The following is a 26033-nucleotide window of genomic DNA, read 5'->3' on the forward strand; positions in this document are numbered from 1 at the left end:
CTGTCTTCAGGAGTTAAGCGTGGATTCGTTATTTTCGCGGAATTTGCTGACCATGAAAGCGGCGCATAGAATTGGGTCGTGCCAAGTTGCAACTGTCACCCGTGAGCTGGATTCCGGAGAACACCCGCCATGTTGCTTGCCGACTCCCGCCCAACAAAAGAAGCTAACTTAGCATTAGCTAGCTGGCTAGAAAATTCTAATGCTACATAGCTATGAACACGGGTTTCAAACTTGGGTTTCAATTCAATTCAATTTAATTCATTCCTTAAAAAAAGAGAAATGAAATGGGACAGAAAGAAGTAAAACTTATGTTATCTGCCTCTAATCAACAACAACAACAACAAACAATAATCAACACAAAGTAAATGACAGTGAGCGGAGCGGTCAATTCTATGTAATAATCAAGCAGCATGTCCTTCTGCTCTATGTATTTTTCCAGTAATTGAGCTTTTGTCAAGTTTTTAAAGATACTGATAGACTGGGATGATTTTGTTTCACAATCGAGATTGTTCCATAAATTGACGCCTTGAGTTGAAATACATCCTTCTTTTTGTTTCGTTCTATATTTTGTTTTGGAGAAAAATTCTTTTCCCCTTAATATATACTCACTCTTTTTTTAAATTTAATTTCTGTATTAACTGGTAAAGTTTCATGATTGGCTTTAAACATTATTTTGAGAAGGTTAAACTTTAACATTTGAAAGTTTTTAGTTGTATAAATAATGGATTAGTGTGGTCTCTGTATCCACAGCCACAAACGACACGAATAGAATCTGATGGAATCGAATGGAATCGGTGTGGGATTTGGCGGGTTTCGGACCTCACTCCCCCCCCCCAAAAAAAAAAAAAAAAAAATTGCTCTCAAAGAACTTCCCAAATGTGTGCGGAATAATATCAACTGCGATCAAATGGTTACTGTGGCGTTTGGAAAGACATTTATTCAGTGCCTTTAAGATCAGTACAGCTCAATGCGTTAAAGATGAAAGTGAAGAAGGTAAACCACACGTTCAGTCAAGCATCAATTGCGCTAAAGTTGGGTTATAACAAAATAGTTAAAAAAAAAAAAAACTTTAAACAAAATCTCAACACAGATTTGAGTCAATCACTTCCTGTATGCACTCAGTTAAAAAAAAAAAATTATTTAGATGGTTAAATCTCATTGAAGAAAAATGGTCCTCGGTGTCATTTTTTTTTTTTGTCAATGTAAAGTAAAAGCAAACACTGCATCGGAAAAAGAACTTGGAGCAGCATATTACGTCGTTATAACAAGTCATATAAAAAGGAAGTGGACCGTTGCTGTATTATTATCATGGAAAGTCTGATTATAAGGCACCGTTATGGAAAACCTATTTGAAAAACAAAACAAAACAAAACATGTTCTCAATATAAATGGGAGTATTTGGGCAAGCTGTATTTTCATTCAACCCATTTGTTTGTCCTTACATCACTTCATTTAACAATAAATATTTTTCTTAAAATTTAAAATAGTCTTTGCTGTACCCAAAAAGTAAACCCACAACTACAAAATAAAATTGAAAATGATCAATACATAAACAAAAAAAAAAAAAAAAAAAAAAAAAAAAAAACATAACAGGATGGATATAACATTTTAGAAGGTCAAAATCGATAACAACAAAAATGACAATGCAAGTAACAGAAAGAAAAAAAAAACAAACGTTACAATTTGGGAACATATTTACTGTTTCTTTTTTTTTTTTTTTTTTCATTTTTAACGCTCAAGAAAATGTGCCCCAACCCAATCTCTTTGGCGTTCATGGAGGGAAGAAGCATGCCATGTAAAAGCCCCTCTGCCAGTTCATCGGACGCCAAGTTGAAAAAACAAAAAAAATTACGTGGAAATTGAAATGCTGGCGAAAAACAAAAATCACGGACGGTCCTTATTTTTGAGAGTTTGCCGCTGCGTTCTCGATGCACAGGACGACGTGCGAGTCGGAGCAGCTGCGCGAGTGCTGCTGCAGCAGGCGGCCGCTCTGCATGGCCGACGCCAGGCCCGTCACCGCCTGCTCGCCCGCCCGCCACGTCTCGCAGTAGTGGTCCGTTTGCCGCTGGCCTTTGTCGCTCGAGCCGTGCCACACCATTTTGTGGGGCCTGAGAAAGTGCGAGACGAGATGTGCCACACGCGAGCGTACACGCAGAAATAAACGCAGGACATTTCCGAACGAGAACAACTCACCACGCGCTGTCCCTCAGAATATCCCTCCCGTCGAATGAGTAAACTGGCACGCCGCTTCTCATTTTGCTGGCGTTGTCGCCAAAGATAGATTCCCAATTGTCAAACAGCACTTGATCCTGAAAAATAAAAATAAAATAGTGTCAATTGGTAGCGCTCTCGAGTGGTTTCGATCCGGTTTGGCTGACAGATTTTGTGTTGTGGTGGAGGCCCAATCTCGGATGGTGTTCCACAGGGTTCAATTCTGGGGCTTCTGCTGTTTTCTTTGCATCTCGGTCAAAGTTATTCTAGTTAACTAAAACTAAAATTCATAAAAAACACTTCCGTTAACTCATTCCTTCCCCTCCACGAGTTATCTCGGGTATTTAATATATGCCCTCCACTAGGGCTGGGTATTGCCGCCAACCTCACGATACGATACGTATCACGATACAGGGGCCACGATACGATACGTATCGCGATACATATGTATCCCAAATAAGACACATTTTCTTTTTCTTTTTTTAAACAAAATATAGGAAAATTGCTACACTGAGACACGTGCCATGTTAAGTTTATCAATAAATAAATGTTGACATTCTTACTCTGCTTTCATTTTTCTTAGCAAGACACAGTGTCCAATCACAGATGATTCACCGTGAGCAAACGTACTCACGCCACAGATCAAAGACGGGCAACCGTCGCCAATCGCCATGTGGGTAAGCACGAACTTGGTACCATGCTAAATTTCATGACTTCAGCCTATTGCCTCGTGTGTTATACTGTATAGCAGTGCACGATAAGTACTGGTCAGGTCAGTTCGGTCAGTTCTAAGTTGAATTTTTACTTGAAATTCCCCTTTTCACAAAACCCTCGATATCTCCGTTATTTTTTGTCAAAACAGGATTTTCGGTGAAACTTGCCTCTCTTCTACTGCTGATTACTCAGGAATGACAAATGCGTCAAAGAGAAACATTTTTTCCTGATGAAAGATGAGGATTTAAGCTTTCATTTGGTGGGTCCCATGTTCATATATCCATAGAACACAATATTCTGTAGGCTGTCAAATTTGAGATAAAAGCTTGTAAAATGGTTGGCAGTGAGCGGTTGGCAGCGCTGCAAATGGCTGCCATTCAATAAGTTAACAAAATAAAATAACGAAAATGCTTTTTAAAAAAACTAATTGAAACTGCATTTTTATGTTTACGAAACTAACTAAAACATCTACTGCGTGCATTTTAGATGTTATGTACAAAACTGATGTGCAGCGTCTCACCTTGAGGTTGACAATGGGCAAGGTGTCCCTGTCCGACCTGCGGACAATGGTGTAAAGGTCTTGGAGTTTGGAGGACAGGAATGCTCTGAAGGTCCCCTTCAGGCCCACGGCACGGGCTTGCTGGAAACACAAGAAGTCTGCCCCCCGGATTCCTCGCATGTTACCGGTTTGAGGGGCGTTCAGGGCGATGAGATGGAGCTGCTGAAAGAGAGCACGAGTCAAGGACCTTCCAGGTGAAATCAAACAAAACGTTTGCTTTCCGGTTGCTCGACACCACTCACCCCTGATCCAGATCTGTCCACGTGGACCGCAGGTTGCTGTCGAGGCGGGCTCGGTCGTCGCGGGGGAGTGACGGCGTATCTGTTGTCAGCCTGTCCCGTCGCCACTCTGCCGTCCGTCTGACCCGAGTGCCTCTGGTCCGGGAATCTGGGATCGTAGCGCGGAGGGTAACGGGGGTCCGCGGACGGGCGCGACGGCGGCTCAATGGGTCGCACGCCAGAAACGCTCTGAGAGTAGTGGCCGGCGCCGTTGTTCGGGGACTGGTCGTGGGACTGCGGGTACGAGATGACGGGCGGGGGCTGAACTTCGGCCACCTCGTTTTCCTGTGAGGAAAGACGAGAAACGATCCATGAAGATCAAGTGAAAGGTAAACGTGTGCAACTTTTGTCCATTTTGTGGCATCAGACTCACCAAATCTCTGAAGAAGGGGTTGTAATCTCCAAGCTGTGAAAAAAAGCACTTCTATTTCACTAACATATTTCTGATCCTAACATTTGAAGGCAGCAAAAGAACCGTACCATGACTTGTCGCAGTCCGTCACGGACTCGTAAGTACAAGTCGGCTTTGTCGATGATGTAGATGAGGCTTCCTTCTGCCTGCCGTCTCGCAGTAGCGAGCATCGTGTCGTAGGACCTGAGAACTGTAACCTGTGCACGGCGAACCAACCAATCAGTTTATGGCGGGACTCGGTGTCCACAACCGATCCTTGAGGGCAACTATCCTGCTTGTTTTAGGCCCCGTTTACAAGCAAAGACGGCTTCGTTCCTCAAAAGAATCTTGTACAGACAGAACCGTCTCAAGTATGCGAGTGTCCAAAAGAAGATGCCGAGGACGTTTACGGCTGTAATACATACGCCAAGCCTGGAGTGGCGCTGTAGCGCTGCCACAGGGAGTTATCGGAAAGCGTAGAAGAATAAGCGAAGAAGACGAACCACTGATCTGAATAGCCAATAGGCCAAGACTTTTGAAGTCGCAAGGCCAGCATATTACTCCTCCCTAGAAACGTTTCTCGGCATACGATCCTATACATTTACAGTATGGAAATGAACTCATTTGCTCCCAAAGACGTATTTATACGTTTGTTTTTTTTGTTTTTTTTATGCTAGAGCATACAGAAGGCTTTGATGCAGCCTCTGAACTGAAGAGAACGCTTGAATCAAAGGTAGTTATTACAAAAACGGCCCGCAGGTGGCAGCAGAGTATAAGAGATCAACCGGGGCCATGTTGCAAAAAACTCTTTTCCCCACTGTATTAAACAGATTTGTGAATAATGGCTATATTCCAATGCTAATTGCTGCAAAACGGGAACATAAAAATATGCTTTTCTTCCTAATGAAAGAAGAGATGCTAAATTTTCTTTTGGTAGGTTCCATATTTTTACAAAAAATAGAACACAATATTCTGTGGGCCATCAGTCAAAAATGCAGTAAAACAGCTGGGAGTGAATGAGTTAAAGAACATTTGAGACAGTACTTCGTCGAAACAACAGGGGTCTAGCAACTGAACGATGAAAGAAAAGTGCTCTTCAAAGTAGTTTATACAGTCTGCTCGTGAGATGGGAGGAGTAAGATGGCTGCCCTGTCGCTTCAACAGCTTGCACGGGCATGTATGGCCTATCAGCTGTCCAGTAATTTGTCCAGATCAGTGAGACTCACACAGCACAGTTGAAGTGACAATGCCGGGTGATTGAATTAAAACATCATGCAAAACATTTTGCTGTAAAGCATAAACAAGCTAAGGAGGTTGCGCAAAACGACGATGACACGGCTATCCGCCATTGTTGTTGACAGACTGGCGGTTCGTGCGCAGTCACGGGAGAAGTATCTATTTTCCTACGGTGTCCACACTGGAACAAATGAGGCGTGTTTTGAAATCTTTCCACTCTGGAGCCTGGTTTCAAAAGTGATCGGTGTCAAGCGCCGAAACCGAGCCGCTGTGTGGACGAACTGCAAACGGAAAGAAACTCGTGCGGATACACTGAAACGGGCTTTTGTGTGAACGGGGCCTTAGATGATTCTTTCCTCCGACACACCTGATTATCATGCTCGTGATTAGGCTCCTGCAGAGCTCACTTGCTGACACGCAATTGGACGAGATTTGGCGAAAATTTGGCGGTGTGATGTCAACCTTGAGATTAACAGATAAAGAATGCCAAAAATTTCTAATATGGTCTAAAATATACAGGATAGCGTCTCTTGAGGACTGGATTTGGACACCCCTGTGTTATGATATAGAATGAACCGTTTTGTCAAACGAAGACGATTGTGTTAATGGATGGATGAGACAAATGCATTTAAAAAAAAAACAAACAACTCCAACTTACGCCAGAGGAGTGTCCAGGACTTCCAGGCGGGCCAGGAGGACCAGGAGGCCCTGGTACATTGGCTGATTCAAATTGAAACATCTTATTCAGGATACGATTCATTTATATGCGTATATATAAAGTGTGCTTTGCCATTCCATTCACACGTATGTTTCATTTTGATACATTGAGGTGTCGGAACAAAACGACTCACTTTGACCGGGCCAAAAGGCGCCAGGCAGCGAGGGAGACGAAGACGGTCCAGGTGGTCCGGGTGGTCCTGGAGGACCTGGGCGACCATCGTAACCGATCCCTGCTGGACCAGGTGGGCCCTGAGGTCCGGGAGGACCCGTTATAGACTCTCCTTTTGGACCCTAATATAAAGACAACACGTGACGTAAACATTTGAGAAATTTCCAGCTGTTTGATATGTTTTATTGTGAAAACTCACGGGTAAGCCCGGTTTGCCAGGAGGCCCTTGAGGGCCAAGAGGTCCCCCAAAACGAGGGTCATAATATCCACCGGGTTCACCTTTTTCTCCCTTCACTCCCGGATCTCCATGCTCTCCCTTTAGGTCCTTCTTTTAAAAAAAAATAAAAAATTGTTGCAAATTGAGGCTGATGGCTTAATTCCATATTTTTCATTTTTTGCACTCACCTTGAATGCGTGAATATTAAAATTGGACACTGTTCCTGCAAATAAAAATGATTTTTTTTTTTTTCAACACTCAGCAGTAGTCATCAAGAATGTTGTCATGTGAATATCAAGGAATTTACCAGGGACGCCAGGAAGGCCACGTTCTCCCTTTTCTCCTTTAATTGCTGCAGTAAAAGATGACATACACACCGGGACGGAACATGAGATGATAATATTGCGCAGGTAACCGACTTTGGCATTGCTATTTCACATTGTGACGCATTTTGTGTTTTATCGGCCCATTTCTCAAATCTGGTAAGACTTGACGGATTAATCTTGCGACAATGGACACTTTTTTTTTCTTTTTTTTTCGCCCCCTCAGGCTGAGCTATGTGGAAGAAGCTGAAATGAGGAAGGTTTTTGTCTCCAGAAACTTTAAAGCCTTCTTTAATCTTACTTCTTTGACAGGATCATTTACTTCTTTCTAATGAGAGAAGATGCTAATTTTCAAACTTCCATCATATTATATCTCAAAACCCCAGCTGTAAAAATAGGTAGGTAAGCTTCCATGTTATAAAGATAATCGCAGACATTAAGTAGATTAGGAGATATTATAGGGATATACCAATTATTTTCCGGGTTGATTATCGGTGCGGATATTTGACAAATATCGGCATCATCCTTATTTATTTATTTATTTATTTGTATTTATTTATTTATTTTAATGAATCTGAAGCCCGGTAAAGCTGCTCTCTCACTGAAAGTTTGTCAGCAGAATTTTGGATTTCAGTCAGTGTTTGTAAAATGTTGAGAAAGGTTGCAAAGATGTTCAAAACGATGTTGCAATTTTTTTTAACATGTTCAGACATTTTTTCAGTCTGCCAAGAGCTTTTGAATTTTTTTACGAACACTGTGATGAAAACCAACATTTTGCTACGTTAGCTAGTTTAGGAGATTAATTCAAAACTGAGTTAACCTCGGGGAAATTTTTATTTATGCATTTATTTAAAATTTAACTTAAAAAATGCTGTTGACACTGGGAACTACCTGCATTATTTGTTTTTTGAAATAAAAAAATAAAATAAAATTAAGAAAGTAAAACAAAAATAAGTGTAAAGTGTGTTCAGTTATGTTGAAATTTTGGAAAACTATTGTAGACACATTTAGGGGTATATTGCTTAGTTTTTAATTTAGCTTAACATGCTGATTGAATTTTTTTTTAGAATTTTAAAACAAATCTGTATATTCTCTCTTTCAATAGAATTTTTTTTTTTTAAAGAGATACTTGACTCATTGAACAATTTTCAGCAGGGAAAAGTTTATATTTTGTTCAGAATGAATTTGATAACTTCATTATTTTTCATGTAAAATTAATACCTTTAAAATGTACATTTTCTACTTGCCGTCGACTGATGATGACATCACCTGTGCTGAGGATGTAGGTAATGGCCTACCTTTCCGGGTTTGGTCAGTAAACCAAGCCATGATTGGTCGTTTCCTGCTTCCTCAGTCGACGGCAACTAGAAAATGTACTTTTCAAGGTATTAATTTTACATGAAAAATAATGAAGTTATCAAATTCATTCTGGACAAAATATTAACTTTTTAACTGCTGAAAATTGTTCAATGAGTCAAGTATCTCTTTAAATTTTCATTTTGTACTTTTTACAGGTTTTCATTGTACATGAAATATAATGACGGTACCACATTAATTATCGGCAAAATAAACCCCCCAGCAATTTATCAGTAAACATTGTTACGTTTGTTTAAAAAAAAATTTGCCTGTGAGCTGGTTAAAAATTGTGACATCACAGTCCAGCTAAATGGCTAAAAACGCAGCTATTGGACCTCGTGTTAAGTCAGCTGACAACCGTGTCTGGTAAATCGTTCATACCTGGATAGTTCCTGGATGTTCCATCATAGTGCTGTTAACAAAATAGAATAAAGTATTTACTTTTGACAGCCCTGTTGGTCAGCTGTTTTTTGTTTTTGTTTTTAAATCTTCAAATTGTTTTTTTTTAACTCACGCTGAAACGATCGAATGGTCCTGCAGGTCCTGGTGGTCCTGGTGGGCCCGGTGGGCCAGGAACCCCCTGATAATAAAATAAAATATTGTGTAAAAACGTATAGCCAAATCAAAGAACAACCAAAACGTTTCTGAAGGGATGAATGTGGAAAACCTAATGCGATATCTTACTGGGTATCCAAAGCCAGAGCCCAGCTCTCCTTTCTCTCCCTTGTATCCGTTCACACCAGGCCGACCCTAACGGAAGGGGCGTTTCCTTTTACGACTGCATTTCTGGGGTCAAATCACATCAGCCGTGTACAAACCGGCAGTGTTTACTCACAGGTCTCCCAGGCATTCCAATTTCACCCTTCATTCCTGGAGGTCCATATTGTCCCTACATGGAAAACACAATCCATACGAATGACTAACTGTTGCATTATGAAACAAACGTTTGCCATTTTGGAAATGTTTTTAATATTTGAGCTAGGGATGTAACGATAAGGGTAATATCGTGATATTAAGACTGCCACAATATCGTCATCGTCATGTTCACAATATTTAAGACATCTGTAAAAAAAAAAAGTCAGGTTGATTTCCATTGGTGCAGTTCAGGCACCCTCTAGTGGCTAGTTTATTAGTGCAATTAAATTTTCATGAGGGATGTTTTGGCCTTCTATGTTTAAAATCTATGCTAATTGTCAGATGAAGGGGAACCTAATTTGCTTGTGAAGCGATCAATGTGTGCTTGCATTACCAAGTAAGTCCCTCAATATTGTTATTAGAGATTGTAGGTGGTTTATATGCATTGCTGTTATGTACAAAAGCACAATATTGTGCTTTTTTTTTAGTATGAGCTTCGTATCGTGAACTTCATATCGTGATAATATCGTATCGTGATGTTTGGATATCATTTACATCCCTAATTTGAGCCAAATATGAACATAAAACAAATGCTTACAGGTGGTCCCACAGGTCCAGCAAGGCCTCGATCTCCCTAAACGCACAGCAGAAACATTAGAAGAGCAAAAACAACAAATGTTCTACAGACAAATACAAGACGGTCAAATTCTCACTTTAAAACCAGCCAGCCCCGCCGAAAAGAGTGGACCCCCATCAGGGCCTATGATTAGACCTGGCTCGCCTTTCTCGCCCTGCAGAAAGAAACGTGATTAGCTCCACAAAGCAAAAGGAGCCATAAGGCTAAACGCAACGTTGACCCTACCTTGATGCCATAACCCGGTGGGCCGGGGTCGCCAGTGTCACCTTTTGGACCCATAGGACCCTTGACAGGGTCACAAAATTACAATTTCACACTCAAAACAGCTTTATTGTCATTGCACCACATGGGTACAACAAAATTAAACAAAAGCACAACCCGCCCAATAAACGTAGAAAAACAAAGACCAACAGATTGGGAGTCTGCCTTTGACATTGCCCCGTTTATGCAGAGATGGGGAGGGGAGGGGAGAAAAAAACAACAACAACAAACCCAGACTGTGAGCTCTTGTAAGGGGAGCACAGTATGGATTTGGAAACAAACAAAAAAAAAAACTCAGCAAACAGGCATACATGAACTCTTTTACTGCCAAAAACATTAAATGACATATGCTAAAATCACGATGTATGACGCCATAAACGTTAATTGACGTTTACTACGGTTTTTTGTTTTTTTTTTCTCCTCAATGGGCCGTGCAACGTCTTGTGCAGTGCTCCTTTTTGTGAATAGAGTCTACAAATGACAAAACACCCACTAACTATGGCCAGCAGATGGCGGCACTGTATCTCTTTTCAATAGGCTCATGTGTATCTAATTACAAGAAAACATGTCGGGTCTTAGGGAAGACGTTTTCAAGAATGACGTGAATAATCAAAGCCTTTGTCATATTAAATCTAATTTCACAGAGGGTCATTAAACAAACAAAAAAAAAGCGTCAAAGTCATTTTTGTGCAGAAAAAGCTTGTTTTCTCCTTATCTTTTCCATTTCCACTCAATGTCACTCAAATTGCCTATTTTCAAATGGTGATTACTAAATAAGGTAGACCCATACTTTTTTTTTTCTCTATTGAAAGAATGTGATATTTCATGTGGTTCTCCACCATGTTTATGTAGTCATAGCACACAATATTCTGTTGAAAGAAGAGTTAAAATGCTCGAAATCAGCTGGCACTGTCGGGGTTATTTTTTTGGGGGGATAATGTTAGGCAGTAAAAGAGTTAATACACAAAACTAACAAAGATGTTAGTACTTACTGGGAATCCCGCTCGACCCGGCACACCAGATCCTCCCTTTACAGATAAAAAAAAAAAAAATCATTTGATTAGGTGAGATACAACCTGGAAATCCAATCTTACAACACCTACAGACAAACTAGCATTTTCATTCCATTCAATTTTGTTTTGTTTTTCACAATTTTCCGTTTGAATACACACCTGAGGCCCAACTCTGCCAACCACACCGTCAAACTGTTTGTAGCATAAAAAAGATATAAGTAAGAAAAAGGATGCAAATTTGCTGTCTATTTGCCGACAACAAAAATTTGGGGAATTTGCTTTTTACATTGTCTGACGGTTGGTAGACGATTTGTCCCGGTGGTCCAGGTGGGCCTGGCGATCCGGGAACTCCGATTCCATCTCGGCCTGGTTCACCCTTAAACAGAGCGTGCATGTGAAATCATTCATTCATTCATTCCAGGCCAGCAATATAATACACACATCGCTCAACAGAAGACTACAAATATATTATGAGTAGCAAAGAAAAAAAAAAAAAAGAGATATGAATAATATTTGAAATATTCACCCTCTCTCCTCTTTCACCTCTGTCACCTTTCGCTCCCTGTAACATTTAAGAATGAGACAGAAGATGTGAAAAAGCAATTCAAGTTCAAAGCCAAAAGGTAAGCAGAGCTGCAGTGTTAGCACAGCTTGCATTAGCTTACTGTTAGCTTCTGATAAAACGAGCTGTAACTGGACGTTCTTTGATGTTTAATGCGATATCTGGTAAGCGTGACGTCCAATTAGAGTTGGCGACATTTGCGGGCTAATAATACAAACTCGGTGGTGACCCGAAGCCGTTCGGACATTAGCGCTAAATTTGGATTGTAATCCCGTGTGATGCGTCGTCTTCTTTTTATCCATCCTGACTCGTGAAAAACAGCCTGGATGACTGTCCTCGTCGTTGTTAATACTTGAAAGCACAACATAATAAAAGAGCAGTAGTGTGATCAAAATGAAATTAGAGAATAAGTTTAATCGGAGCAAACGTTCACAAGAGTTTGTCATAAATAGGCGGCCATTAACATAGGCATAAATGTGTTATATGACTGTGTTTTGGATTGTGTCATGGGGTCATTCTGTTCTTATGCTCTTTTATTATGTCCCTTAAGATGGAGGGTGCACTCTTATTTTATTTAGTCACTTTTATTTTGTAGTTGCTACTTTCCTTGTGATGAGGAAATTGTCCGTTGTTATGCAGCAGTGTTAATTTTTACAAAAAAAAAAAATGTAATTTAGTTTTAGTAGAGGACATTCAGAGCTTTCCAATGATACCAAATGTGTAGGGGTGGGGCTTTGCTACCTTTGATTGCATCATAAAAGAAAATGGCTTCCCTCAGTGCAAGGGGAAGAGGAAGTAAGTGTATAACACTTTTTATTGAACAAATTTAGGCTTTAAATGTTGTTAGCATGTTTTCTATAAGACTCTTAAGAACACATTAAAGTATTGTTTGAATTATTTTAACTGTATTTGAGCCTAGCATTCAAGTTTTAAAAAAATGTCCTCTTTAGTGGACACATCATAGCTTAAAATTAAAAACTTTTTTTTTTCTCAAAAATTTATTTCCAGTTACTTCACAAAGATTAGGGAATATCAAAATAAACATGATTGGACAATGTGCTTTTTCCTGGTATTCAGGAGGTTACGAAGAAAATTTTTTTGTCAACGAAATCATCATTGCTATGCAGTTGCTATGTACCTTGTGGTGACGATGATGATGACGATATTGATATTGTCCATTACTATGCTGTTGCTATGTCCCTTGTGATGATGACGATTTCAGTGTCTATGATACTGTCAGTTTCTATGTTTGTTGTGATGTTGCCAGGTGCTGTGCATTTGCTATGTCCTTTGTGATGATGAAGTTGTCAGTTCCTATGTAGTTGCTATGTCCCTTGTAATGATGATGATGATTTTGTCAGTGGCTATGCAGTTGCTATGTTACTGTGATTGTCACTTTTAGCTCCTGTATTTAAGTTTGGTATTTGTGACTCTTATTATGTCATATAGGGCTTTATTCTGTTATATAGAATTATAAAAGTGAGAGTTACTGAATGACACTTTTTGTTAGTATATCGAAGTTCCATCGCTGAGGATTTCTCTCAGCATGTAAAAGGTTTTAAAGCTTTTTTTCCTTCACATTGAGAGGGCAGTACAGTTATCCCAATGAAATTGGAAAACAAGATTAATGGGAGCAATCGTTTGTCAAGGTCTCAATTGTAGGCAATTGATAGATACAGTTTTGCAGCGTGTCCACACCGATGCTAGTTAGTACAAGTTCAATCAAAAGGATGAAAGACCTGAACTCCGGGAAAGCCGTCCAATCCCGGTTGGCCGTCTCTTCCTCCTGTGCCCTCGCTGCCCTTCTGACCTGCGAGGCCGGGCAACCCCGGTTTACCCTGCGTGGATGAATGCGTTCAAGTTACAATGTGCTAATGCATGTTGACAACACATTCACAAAGCAATACAAACATTTGCAACCTTGAAAAAAAAAACTTTGCTTCTCTTAATATGCTTAATTCTGTCCTATCACATGTACAGTACATATGTAAATATAATAAGTGCTTGTTTACTTACTGGTAATCCGGGCAGGCCAGGTGGACCCTAAGAGCACACATTTGATTTAATTGCAAACTTTCTAAAACATCTCACCTAAAATTAGTGACAATTTGTCATGAAATGAGGGCAGGCAGATGATTTTTTTGTTTTACTTCAATGTGGGTCCGCTTGACCCGCAATATAACCAAAGAGCTGAGAACCATGTTTGGACGCTGTCTTGACAATCAGTCAGCTGTTCCTCACACTCTCCATGATCATTTTCATGAATCTTAATACTCAGAAAATTCTTGTACTTAATGTTTTTTGGGGGGGAATAAACGACAATTTTGACTTACCTGTCTTCCTTCAGGTCCTCTGACACCAGGAAGCCCATTTGAGAAAATGCCACCGGATCCCTCCATGTCATCCTTCAACAACAACAAAATCGATATATTTTTTTTTCAAGCTTCATGAAAAACACTATTTCCAACAACTGGAATCTGCAGGTATTATTTTTAACTCATTCATTCGCAGCCATTTTCACTGGGTAATCCCTTTAGCTCCCAGCTGTTTTACTGGATTTTGACTGATTTTGCAAGGTCCACAGAATATTCTGTTCTATTGTTATAAAAATATGGAACCTACCAAAAGAAAGATTAGAGTCTATTCTTTCATCAGGAAAAAAAGTATATTTGTATCTGTTTCCATTTTACAGAAATTAGCATTAGAATATATCTAAGTTTCATTATTATTCATCTGTTGAAAACAGTGGGGAAAACAGCTTGTTGCAACAGGGCCCTGGTTGGTTTCTTATACTCTGCTGCCACCTACTGGTCGTTTTTGTAATAACTAACATTGCTTTAAGCAACCTCTTCATGTCAGAAGCTGTATCAAAGCCTTCCATATGCTCTAGCATTAAAAAAAAAAAAAAAAAAAAACATAAAAACATATAGATAGGTTTTTGGAAGTGAACGACAAAGTATTTAAAAATGTATTTACTCATTTTTGGGTTTGAACTTAGGGTTGCCAGGCTCACAATCCACTTTATGGTTCCTGCGTGGTTAAATGTGTACCTGTCTTTAAAAGGCGAGGCGAGCCTGTTGTTGAGTGACATGTAATGAGGACATATAGATGGGTGATTTTAGCGTTAGCCATTTTGTGTGCAGAGTGAGGTGAGCCCGTCGGCAGGGCGGTTATGAATGTGCTTGTCTTGACAGTTAATTGAATAAATCGATTGAAAGCACACCAATGGCTGTTTCCATTCTCCCTCTATCCAAACTACCCGTTCCAATTACAATTCCGTTTTAACTACTGGTGCAAAACAATATTCAATTAGCTAGTGACAACGCTTACTTAGAGTGTCGTGAATTGAAAACAACACTCTTATCTGAATCAATCAGATGTGTTAATCCAAAACCAATAAACGACAACTTACAAATCCAACACGGTATCCTGATCCAGCAGGCCCGGGAGGCCCCGGTGGCCCGGCCGGTCCCATTGGTCCGGGTAAACCAGCTAGCCCAGGCTCGCCTGTTGGGCCAGGTGAACCAGGCTCTCCTTGAGCTCCCTGTTGAATGGACAAAAAGAAAATTTAAAATGAAACCAAAGAAATGTGGAATTAGATTGGTAAGAACATATAGTTAAAAAAAAAAAAAAAACATGACGAAACAAAAACAAATGGACTTCATTAAAGAAATAAAAACTAAATCACCTTCTCTCCAGCTGGTCCTGGTAGACCGAGCACACCAGAGTCACCCTAGAAAAATCAAAATCGAACAAATCATTTGAACATAATCACTTTCTAGTACGTATGCAGCAAAGGTTATTTTAGTTAACTAAAACTAACGAAAAAACTTAAACTTTGTTAACGAAATAAAATAAAAATGAAATTGCTTTAAAAAAATAAATAAATAAATAACAAAACTCCATTTTATGTTTACAAAACTATCATTATAGCAAAAATGTCCTTTGTTGTAGTTTTTGGTAATTAATTTAATGCATGATGAGTCTTTGGGATATTTTAAATGTGATTTTAAGTAGATTTATCTTAATATTAACCGGAATAAGGACGCTTGAAAGTGTGTCACACAGAAGCGACACCATCTAGCAGCAGCCATTGTGTTTTTAAATATTGCGCACAATACAGATAAAAAACTAACACTAATACTGAAACTAACTAAAGCTAAAACTAAGACTTTATTAAATAACTAAAACTAATAAAAACGAACAAAACCACCCTGAAAACTAATTTAAACTCACTAAATTTATAAAACAAAACTCAAAATGAAAAATTCCAAAACTATAATAACCCTGGTATGCAGTGATGGACTCCTTATAGCACCACTGACTCCCTACCATGAGTTCAAAATGCGAACACAACAAGGCTGAAAGGTGGTAAAACGGAGACACGTACATGTGCTCATCAATGTAAAAAAAATGAAGGAAATTACCTTTTCTCCCTTGGGGCCTGGGGCTCCCGGTTGGCCATCGACACCTGGTACACCAGTCAACCCCTGCAGGCCAGAAGTTAAGGTCATGGTTGGATCATCATAACCACTTAGAAATTTAGATATGAATAAATGCTAGTTTTTTTGTCGTCTCTGATGCGCTAGCTAATACAGCGCTACATTGACTTAGGACTAAAATTTTTCTGTGACCACAATTGTTTCTAAAATCACACGAAGAGTTTCACAAATGCCTAGAAAAGATGCAGCAATATTGATTGTTATAACAGAGTGACATTGTTTGTTAGCCTGTGTATGGCCTTTCTCATATGTGTTAGCATTAAGCTAGCTAAGGCAAAGTTATGTGGTTGTTTAAATAAAAGCCTTTTTTTTTCTCACTTTCTACTTGTTGTGAAGTTGAGTTGCGCTCACCGCCACTATCTAGTGCCTGTATCGCAATTTTTTTGCACGCAAACCAAGCCAACAAAATTGTCTAAGCAACAGTTGGGTCGAGCGCAAGTTACGGTCCCACTGTATTGCAGAAACTCTTGTCGTCTTCTTATGTTTTCTAATCAATGAACTGGCACTTACAGGTTGACCAGGCGCCCCATCTTGTCCCGGTGGTCCGACTGCTCCCGAATTCGATGTCGAGTTTGGTGTCGCAAGACCAGGAACCCCGGGTGGGCCTGGTGGGCCTGCTGGGCCGGGTGGACCTGGCAGTCCCTAAAACAAAAAGAAACACCAAATGACATATCACGGTGATACAGATGAATACTGTCACCAACCATGGTTCAACTTTGGACGTTATAATACGTCAACCGGAATCCAACCGTTTACTGCCACCGACAAATAAGTTCGTCAAGTACGTGGAGAACAAAACAAAGCTTTTTTTGTCAGAAAAATTTGTTTTTGGTGACCTAGTTACCAATTAACTGGAAAAAAATGTGAAAGATATCGGAAGTAGAACTCCGCTTTGAAAATGTTTGGCAATCAACAAACTTTGTATTTTGTTGTTATGGCCGCACTTACCCGAACTGATTCCTGATCAGGGAATCCTGAGCCCTCCATGTCCACAAAAGTCTGAAACGCATCCATCGTGAACTGTTACATCCAATCGATCAATCATCACTTTCACAACTTAGCGTGTAACTCGAGATCCACTCACGGTTCTGCTTCCTAGTCCTGGGGGTCCTGGAGGACCTGGTGGCCCCCGGGGGCCAGGCTGACCATCGCCACGGTCTCCCTGTATGAGTCACTCCCATTATCTTCACATCTTACAGTCAATAAATGACCTTTTTTTTTTTTTTTTAATCTACTCCTCTAACCTTCTCTCCTTTCAGTCCAGGATCTCCAGGGGTTCCCGGGAAGCCCCGAGGTCCATCAACACCCTGAATTGAGAAGGCCAACATTAGTTTGGGGGTGTAAAAGTTGAAATCCAGCCAGTCATAATGCAAAATATATCACACTGCATTTGTCAAAAGCAACTCACCCTTTTTCCATCTTCACCAGGATCGCCCTGCACACACAATATACAGGTCGACATTATGATACACGCCTGATAAACTGAACATTAACGATTACATATTAAGGACAATTCAATAGACGGCCCACTAACAGGTTCTCCATCCTCTCCCGGCGGTCCCTGGGCACCAGGGGCCCCTGCTGGTCCGGGTGGTCCTCGAGCACCAGGAACACAGGAAGCATCTGAGCCTTCTTTGCACTCTGAGACTTCAGACGCCAGACCCGGAGATCCAGGGGGCCCAGGGGGGCCGGGTTCGCCCTTCTTTCCTTGGTAACCAAAACCTGCGTTGCCCTAGAAAACAAATGAAAAACACTTGTGGTTAGCACAAGAACGGCTGAGAAACATTTTGTAGCCTACCAGGCAGATAAGAAAAAAAAAAAGTCATATTTGTCTTACCTTTGCTCCCTTTTCTCCAGGTTCTCCCTGAAAATATGAAGAATAAAAATTTAAAAAATGCTTGTTATTCATCTGAATGTCACTAAAAACTAATCAATACATATCAAGTGTGGCAGATTTCAATGCACAATGTAGCCTGAAAAAACAACAACAAACAAACTAACTAACTTCAGGCATTTAAGGAGTATTTCTATAATGTACACAATCCAAGCGTGACAAACATTTACCAAAGTCAAATTCAATTGTTCTTTCATGTATTTGTCCTTTGTGATGATGAAGTTGTCAGTTGCTATACAGATGCCCCATGTGAGAATGAAGTTGTCAGTTGCTATGCCCCTTGTGGTTATGATTTCAGTTGCTTCAGTCCCTAATTGTGATGATGTTGTCAGTTGCTATAAAGTTATGTCACTAATTGTGATTGTCAGTTGCTATACAGTTGCCAAGTCACTTGTGATGATGTCAGTTGCTTTACAGTTGCTTTACAGTTGCCAAATCGCTTGTGATGATGTCAGTTGCTATGTCCATATTTGTAATGATCTTATCAGTTGCTATACAGTTGTTATGCTCCTTGGGGTGATGACGTTGTCAGTTGCTATGCCCCTTGTGATTATAATTTCAGTTGCGCTACAGTTGCCATGCCACTTGTGGTGATGTTGTCAGTTGCTATGTCCCAAATTGTGATGATGTTGTCAGTTGCTATACAGTTGCTCGGCCCTTAGTGATTATGATTTAAGCTGCTATACAGTTGCCATACCGCTTGTGATGATGATGTCAGTTGCTATTAAATTATGTCCCTAATTGTGATGTTGTCAGTTGCTTTACAGTTATGTCTCTGTGATGATGTTGTCAGTTGCTATACAGTTGCCAAGTCGTTTGTGATGATGTCAGTTGCTGTGATAGATATGTCCCTATTTGTAATGTCAGTTGCTATACAGTTGTTATGCCCCTTGTGATGATGAAGTTGTGAGATGCTATGCCCCCTGTGATTATGATTTCAGTAGCTATACAGTTGCCATGTCGCTTGTGATGATGTTGTTAGTTGCTATGAAGTTGCTATGTCCCTAATAGTGATGATGCTGTCAGTTTCTATACAGTTGTTATGCCCCTTGTGATTATGAAGTCGTGAGTTGCGATGCCCCTTGTGATTATGATTCCAGTTGCAATACAGTTGCCATGCTGCTTGTGATGATAATGTCAGCTGCTATGAAGTTGTTATGTCCCAATTGTGATGATGTTGTCAGCTGCTATACAGTTGTTATGCCCCTTATGATTATGAAGTTGTCAGTTGCTATGCCCCTTGTGATTATGATTTCAGTTGATATACAATTGCCATGCCTCTTGTGATGATGTTGTCAGTTGCTATACAGTTACTATGTTCCTTGTGATGATGAAGTTAGTTGCTTTGTCCCTGCAATTGTATTTTAGGTTCAGTGGATTTAAAAAAAAATTTTTACATTTTTTTTTAAAAAGGAGAAATGAAGGATCCATACTTTCCCCCCTCGAGCTCCTCCCTGCGAGCCCCCTGCAGCGCTGGAACCGGCATCTCCTTTTGGCCCCGCTAAACCTCTGTCCCCTTTCTCTCCTCGTTCTCCTTTCTCTCCTTTGGCACCAATTGATCCTGAAAAGGAAGAACAACATTGGAAAACATTCACACACAAACAGAGCAGAAAACACCATAGAAATACTTCTTACAGGTGAAGTGAAGACTAAGAGTAAGGGAAGTCAAATGAATCTGTGAGCTTTTCATTTTCAGCAGTAATCTGCAGTAATTAGAATAATAGTTGGTGGTTTAAACAATTAATGTAATTATAAATATTTTAGGGTGCAATTGTGGCACGGTTCGGCCCCTTTCCCTACAAAAGTTTGGAGTCACTGTTCTAAAATTCTGGCAGAGGATCGACATGTTGCAATAATCCTCATGTCCACTAGATGGAGCGATTTGACAGTAATTAAGCCAGGCATACTCCGTGTAGGCAATCATGAAAAGTTTTTGATTGTCTTCTGCTGCGTGTGCGGGTGAGCGCGTTGCAGCATCACCTGTGTGTCTCATGGTCAACGTCTCCTCTTGCCTGGCGACCGGAGGTTGCTGAATGGGCCTCAAAGATGGCGGCGCCGTCTGCCGGTCAAATCAAAAAACATGATCACCGTCAGTCAAAATGCAACAGAAGTCTGACGCTAAAATGCGCAGGGCAACAGGAGCAACCCATGACTCGTTCGGCTTCTTTGTGTTCAAATGGAGGAAATTATGGAGCCCCCTGCCCCCACCCAACACATTCTTCACCGATGACAGACCTTGATTGTCACCTGCGAAGAATGTCAAAGAGCACGCAGCTGAAGGGGGCAACGCGGTTGATAATTAACCAGTCGTCTTCTTGGAGGTTGCCACCTCACCGCGTCGCATAGCAACTGCTACGTTAAGAATTCCGCAACAACAATTATTTTGCTTGACACCATTAATAACATGATAAGCAACTCATTCATACATCCATGGGGCGTGAGATCGGCTGACAGAGTTGAACCACAAGACCTTCAAAAGTTTCAAAGGAGACATCCAGTTTCCTCAAGTTGCCTCAAGACAGGAGGATGTTCAGTGAACACAAAAACTCACTGTATGTTTGTTTTCCCCAAACAGTCTCATTTAATGGAAAATGAATTATCACGTGACACGACTGACATGTGAGGAGGACACTGTCAAAGACATCATGGAAAGTTTCACTCAACTCAGTTCTCGACTTTTTGCAATTTGTCCTGACATGTTTGAGTTGTACAAACTGGATGAGTTCCGTATAAACGCCAGTGAACAGACATCACGTGGGAAAAAAATTGCTAGGCAGGCATTTGGTAGCAGATGTTGTCTCTGCTGATTATGATGCTAATAAACACCAATTGGACGGATGGGGGAAACTTGTAAAAGTGACGGGGCCTCAATGCACAATCATTAATGTCCAGACATGCACGGCAAACTCCGCCCACTCTGTCTGCTGAAATAGGTTTCCAACTTGGGAAACTTGACGGAACCCCCAGAGGTCCTGGATTCAAAAGGTTTTGACAAGCCCAGTGCTACAATAGTTTTCAGTTTCCTGTTTATGGGTGATTGATAAACCAGCCATCATGTCAAACTCATGAGCGGAATTGATGTCTGTTTTGTCTATGTTTTTTTTAAGAGTGTGCACACTGTAGTTGTGCGGTGTGTAGTGGGGATGTAACTTATCTTTCCAAGGTGGGAAGACATGAGTGTGTGTTAGCGGAATCTGTGTGACAATGTGAACGGGACATAAAGCAGGGCAGAGAGAAGAGTAGGCGACTTGGCAGAATTATGGCGGGTAGCACAAAATACCAAGTGAGAATATTAGCATTTGGAGTCCCACAGGGCTCTATTCTAAGACAGCTTCTATTCCTTATTTATATGAATGACACGTCACTACCCACTTCCTTGTCCTCTGTTTTTAAATTTATTTTTCTCCTTGCACTTCTGGCCAAAAGCAAATTCTGGCTAAAAGTATTTAAAAATGTTTAAAAATTACAAAAGTTAAAGCTCAATGTAAAACAATGTAATGTCATTGCGCTTACATCCATCTATCCATCCATTTTCTGAACCGCTTACTTCTTTCAAGGGTGGCGGGGGGTGCTGGAGCCTATCTCAGCTGGCTATGGGCAGTAGGCGGGGTACCATTGTGCTTACATCAAAAACTAAATGATACTCTAAATTTAGCACTGGTCTTATCCAAAAAGTCGGAAAAATTCCCTTGGAGATATCATTAACAAAAGTTTAAATTCAAAGAGAACAACAATAGGAAGGAAATATTAGACAAAGTGAAATTTCTGCCGAAATTCCGTGGGACTGCTAAAAGCTGAATGCTAATAAAATATTTCCCAAGCGAGATTTGAACCAACACTTGCATGTCTCTGTAACGCCAGGCAAGTATTTAACATGTGAGCCAACTTGGCCCTGTTGAAAGTCATGGCTAATGGCCTATTTATATGTAAAAGTGTTATCTGAAAGTACCCTCCATTCATTTAGATGGAAAAATGGAACTAATGATATCCAATGGAAAAATGCAAAAAAAATTAAAAGGAAAATTCACACAATAGCGCCACCTAGGCATGCAGTACCCTCCATTCATTTAGTTGGAAAAGTCGAACTAAGATAGTTGGTGTACATGTAATCACTTAGCATAACTGCTATGGATACATTTGCAATGTATAGTCGGAGGTGGGATTCGAACCCATGACCTCCTGGTTACTGGGCAATGCATTTTACCCAGTGCACCACTGAGCAGCATCAGAGAGGTGGTAATGATAAGTTGTATGTAAGGAAGTGGGCATGGAATGTTGAACTTAGAAAAAGTTCAATGTCAGTCCCATTGAAAATGAATGGGGAAAAGTTGATATTTAACATTAAATTGTGTGAATACTATAAGTACTGTGAAATCAGACGATATATTCCCAAGATGGCGTGAATTTTTGAAGCAATTTGAAATTTGAACGGTGTAAATCAGAAGTATTACGTGGGAGTTATTACATGGCAAAAAAGTGTGGAGCATAAAAAACCGAATAACATGTAGCATTCCCACATGAAAGCAACGATGAATGGACAAGGACTGAACAAAGCCAGGGAACTAAATACAAACAAACGACGAGACAACAAGATACACCTGGACAAGACAGAGGCTGGAGGAAGTTGATTGGCCAACACATAGAAAAGGGGCTGCCGAGAACAGCTGTGCTTCCCATTTTGTACTTCACAAAAATAGAAGAATTTTTCAATACAAAACATCAGAATTCTAATCCCACCCAAAATGTTTGCAGGATAACCATGTTATTGTGTTGATGTATACTGGATTGAATATAGTTACAACTCCCTCTAGTGGCCAAAAGGAATCATTCTGCAGGACACTTGACGGCATTTACCGTTTCATGACAAATTGTGAATATATCGCCATTTCATCGACAAATCTCAGGGCCAAGTAGGGGCCAAAATCGGCCAATAAAAAAAATCGCCTAACTGATGAAGTAAATGGGTCCTCCTCACCGTCCATGTGTGTTTTTCTACGGCTGGTTTCGATGGTCTGCTTTCCACATCGCCACTTCCCTCTCCTGAGGTCTGAGAGGGAAAAAAAACAAAAAAGCATCAACATTTATCTTCTTTAGAAATGAATTTGAGGACAACAGGACAAATCTGCAAATTCAAGAAATGCTCTAAATGTGTTCATTTGTCCCCAACAACTAACTACTACTTAACAAATTCAAATTGTATGTATTTAATTGCACACAACTAGGGGTGTGAATTGCCTAGTACCTGACGATTCGATTCGTATCACGATTCACAGGTCACGATTCGATTCGATACCGATTAATCTCGATACGAATGGTCACGATTCGATACCGATTAATCCCGATACGAATTTATAAGTCGATTGTTGCGATTTTTTTCCATTCAAATTTAGAAAATACTATCAGTAAATTTGTACATGTACACTGTAAGATTTGTATGAATATATTTATCTAAAACTTGAGGCTTATAACCGTGAGCCACTGTACACAAACAGTTTGCAATCTGTTTCACATTTGAACAGCATTAAAATAAAAATATTAAGGCTTAATGTGCCGTTCATATAACATTCTTCCATGCTCAAGGTGTGAATCCTAAAAAAAAAAAAAAAAAAAATTCGAAAAAAAAAAAAAAAAAAATTTCGAAAAAAAATAAAAATCGATTCTGCCGATTATTGAATCGATTCGAGAATCGCGCGATGTAGTATCGCGATATATCGCCGAATCGATTTTTTTTTAACACCCCTACACACAACTATCCCAAAATACAGGGTGATTCAAAAAGAATGACCCTATTTCATGATCAAATATTTTCTGAAGGAAAAATAGCAAAAAAAGTAACACTTATAATAAAAGTATTTTACTAACAGTGAAGTTTTATTTCACATGTAACAAGTGCAAATATGGCCTCCCCTTGCAGCACGAACATCAATACAATATGAGAATTCTGTATTTTGTTTCTCCTGTCCATTTTCTAAAACAAACATTTAATGTCAATCATAATTCCTAGTGTGGTCACCCTAAAGGCAGTAATATCAGACTCATGTGATACAATGAATTAATTTCCATCCCTTTATGATGCAACAAATGCAGAAACATATAATATGATCCAGTTATTGTTTTTTCCATGGAAATCGGCTAATCACGATCAGTGGCCGTTTGATCGGAGCACCACTAATATATTCCTTAACTGGATAAAACAATTTCTTCTGGCTTCATTTCTGATTTTGATCTTATGCTTGTGAATTTTTTTTGTAGTTTGCATTATATGGTGTTTAAAAAAAGGGGGGGGGGGGGGGTTCAAATCTATACAACTGTATTGCAATGTGTCAAACAACTGTCAATGCATTTGTGGGGGGGGTTATGGTTAAATCGATGAATGTTTTCTGGTTTACAAAGTAACAAATGTGCCATGGGGTTGTTAACTCATTCAAATCCAAAAACGTGTAAACACGGTTTTTAATACTTTGTCCTTCATTCCCCAAAACGTATTTTGACTTTTTTTTTCTTTTTTTTTTAATGCAAAAGAAGAGCATCCAGAAAGCTTTGATGCAGCTTCTGACGTGAAAAGGTGGCTTAAAGCAGTGGTAGTTATTACAAAATAATGGCCAGCAGGTGGCAGCAGAGTATTACAGATCAGCCAGGGCCATGTTGCAACAAGCTCTTTTTGACAGTGTTTTCACCAGGAATGTGAAGATTGATGAAACGTAGCTATATTTTCATGCTAACTGCTGCAAAACCGAAACATGAAAATGGCTGGCAGTGAATGAGTGAAACAGACACAGACAGGATTGCCCCTCCACTTATTTTCTTTCTCTGAGAGCTAGCATTTGTTTCGTAACGCTAATAAGGAAATTGCCAATTGTGACTGCCAACTGCTTGTAAATACGTCTGCGGCAGCGACACGCTCGTCCGATACTGGAGAGAGTTTTAAAAGTCACAATATGTGCAATTTGTGCTGGAAAACAGCTGTGAGAGAGGTGATCGTTTGCAACGAACGGCACATCCTGTAATCAGCAGCCTGCAGTTATTTCCACTCGGAAATGTGATTCCGCGCAAACAACACGTGAAGCTCACTCAACAAGTCGCCGGTTCACTTCAACTGAGACAGTCGGGTTTTTAGTGGCCGGTGCAGATTAAACAGCTGTAAGGGGGGGGGGGGGGGGGGGGGGGGGGGTGTCATGTTTTATCAAACCAGATCAATGGTTGCCTGCAGTGAGGCACCTGTGTTTGAGTCTTTGTGGTCACTAGTGTTCATTTCGTCTCAGCTTTAGTCCAATTTCAGTCATGCTTGTTAGTTTTTATCACAGTTAACCTCATCCCATTTTTATTGTCATGACTAGGATCATGCACGGGTAACGTTTGGGTCTTGACTCATGACTGGGTCACGCCAGGGTTAAGTTTGGGTCATGACCGTGAGGTCAAGTGTCTGTTTTGAACTGTTGTAATCGGCTTCTAGTATCAACTGGGTTTAAACTATGTGATGTCAGGAGCTATGTGATGTCAAGAATCTTTAATCTCTTTATTGGGTCAACAGCCAACCAGATAATTCCATGTCAGTACCGTTGCCCACATGTCTAGCCACGACCAATGAGATCGATTCACTGCCTTATTTGTCGGATTATTAACCCTGTCTCTCTGTATACTTCCACAGCACAAGTTAGCGAAGTGTCTCGCGATTCTTGTTGTGCCTCGTTTAGTCGTGTTGCGTCGCGATCCTCGTTGCTTTTCGTTTAGTCAAGTTGTGTGAATAAAGCGTTAAAATCGTATTCGTGTCTGCGTTTTTGGGATCCAATCACAGAACATAACATTTAGTCCATTTTTAATCGACTATAAATCTAGCATTTTAGTCTTTACTTTAGTCCAACAAAGTGTAATTTTATTCTTTTAGTATTAGTCAACAAAAATTGTCAACGTTTTAGTCTAGATTTAGTCAGGACATCCATTTTACCCATGTATATTTTTTCTCAGCAGATTATATTGTACCTTTTCATCTAAAACTACTACTACTAACTGCTTTCTAGGTTTGGTCATGTGACATTCACAAGCTGAGCTGTGATTGGTTACCTGAGCCCTTGTGATGTCATTTTCAGTCGAGAGCAAGTTGCAAAATATGTTTTTAAAAAGGTACTAATTGTACA

The 26033-nt window shown here is 40.1% G+C and overlaps 1 protein-coding gene across 4 annotated transcripts in view; it reads right to left on the bottom strand.

Annotated features, from left to right (window-relative positions):
* Window positions 1-911: 911 nt before the first annotated feature.
* col18a1a (collagen type XVIII alpha 1 chain a) overlaps window positions 912-26033 on the bottom strand; it is a 78072-nt gene continuing 52950 nt past the window's right edge. For 2 of the 4 annotated variants that reach the window (XM_077537417.1, XM_077537414.1), the window contains 38 exons: window positions 22874-22945; window positions 19879-19957; window positions 19332-19459; window positions 17842-17868; window positions 17539-17736; window positions 17413-17439; window positions 17249-17311; window positions 17089-17166; window positions 16953-17003; window positions 16515-16646; window positions 15930-15992; window positions 15191-15235; window positions 14915-15046; window positions 13836-13907; window positions 13519-13545; window positions 13242-13340; window positions 11467-11502; window positions 11227-11316; window positions 11100-11132; window positions 10920-10955; window positions 9892-9951; window positions 9743-9820; window positions 9628-9663; window positions 9010-9063; window positions 8859-8924; window positions 8689-8754; window positions 8556-8586; window positions 6803-6847; window positions 6684-6718; window positions 6478-6606; window positions 6241-6400; window positions 6048-6109; window positions 4243-4371; window positions 4136-4168; window positions 3727-4047; window positions 3446-3646; window positions 2194-2309; window positions 912-2108 (listed from right to left, as the gene is read on the bottom strand). In XM_077537417.1, the coding sequence (XP_077393543.1) occupies window positions 1898-2108; window positions 2194-2309; window positions 3446-3646; window positions 3727-4047; window positions 4136-4168; window positions 4243-4371; window positions 6048-6109; window positions 6241-6400; window positions 6478-6606; window positions 6684-6718; window positions 6803-6847; window positions 8556-8586; window positions 8689-8754; window positions 8859-8924; window positions 9010-9063; window positions 9628-9663; window positions 9743-9820; window positions 9892-9951; window positions 10920-10955; window positions 11100-11132; window positions 11227-11316; window positions 11467-11502; window positions 13242-13340; window positions 13519-13545; window positions 13836-13907; window positions 14915-15046; window positions 15191-15235; window positions 15930-15992; window positions 16515-16646; window positions 16953-17003; window positions 17089-17166; window positions 17249-17311; window positions 17413-17439; window positions 17539-17736; window positions 17842-17868; window positions 19332-19459; window positions 19879-19957; window positions 22874-22945 (3321 nt within the window). In that variant the 3' untranslated portion in view covers window positions 912-1897. The remainder of the gene's footprint in view (window positions 2109-2193; window positions 2310-3445; window positions 3647-3726; window positions 4048-4135; window positions 4169-4242; window positions 4372-6047; window positions 6110-6240; window positions 6401-6477; window positions 6607-6683; window positions 6719-6802; window positions 6848-8555; window positions 8587-8688; window positions 8755-8858; window positions 8925-9009; window positions 9064-9627; window positions 9664-9742; window positions 9821-9891; window positions 9952-10919; window positions 10956-11099; window positions 11133-11226; window positions 11317-11466; window positions 11503-13241; window positions 13341-13518; window positions 13546-13835; window positions 13908-14914; window positions 15047-15190; window positions 15236-15929; window positions 15993-16514; window positions 16647-16952; window positions 17004-17088; window positions 17167-17248; window positions 17312-17412; window positions 17440-17538; window positions 17737-17841; window positions 17869-19331; window positions 19460-19878; window positions 19958-22873; window positions 22946-26033) is intronic. The other 2 variants (XM_077537416.1, XM_077537415.1) reach the window with 2 other exon arrangements.

The sequence above is a fragment of the Festucalex cinctus genome, chromosome 11 (assembly GCF_051991245.1).
Source record: "Festucalex cinctus isolate MCC-2025b chromosome 11, RoL_Fcin_1.0, whole genome shotgun sequence".
Taxonomy (NCBI): Eukaryota; Metazoa; Chordata; class Actinopteri; order Syngnathiformes; family Syngnathidae; genus Festucalex; species Festucalex cinctus.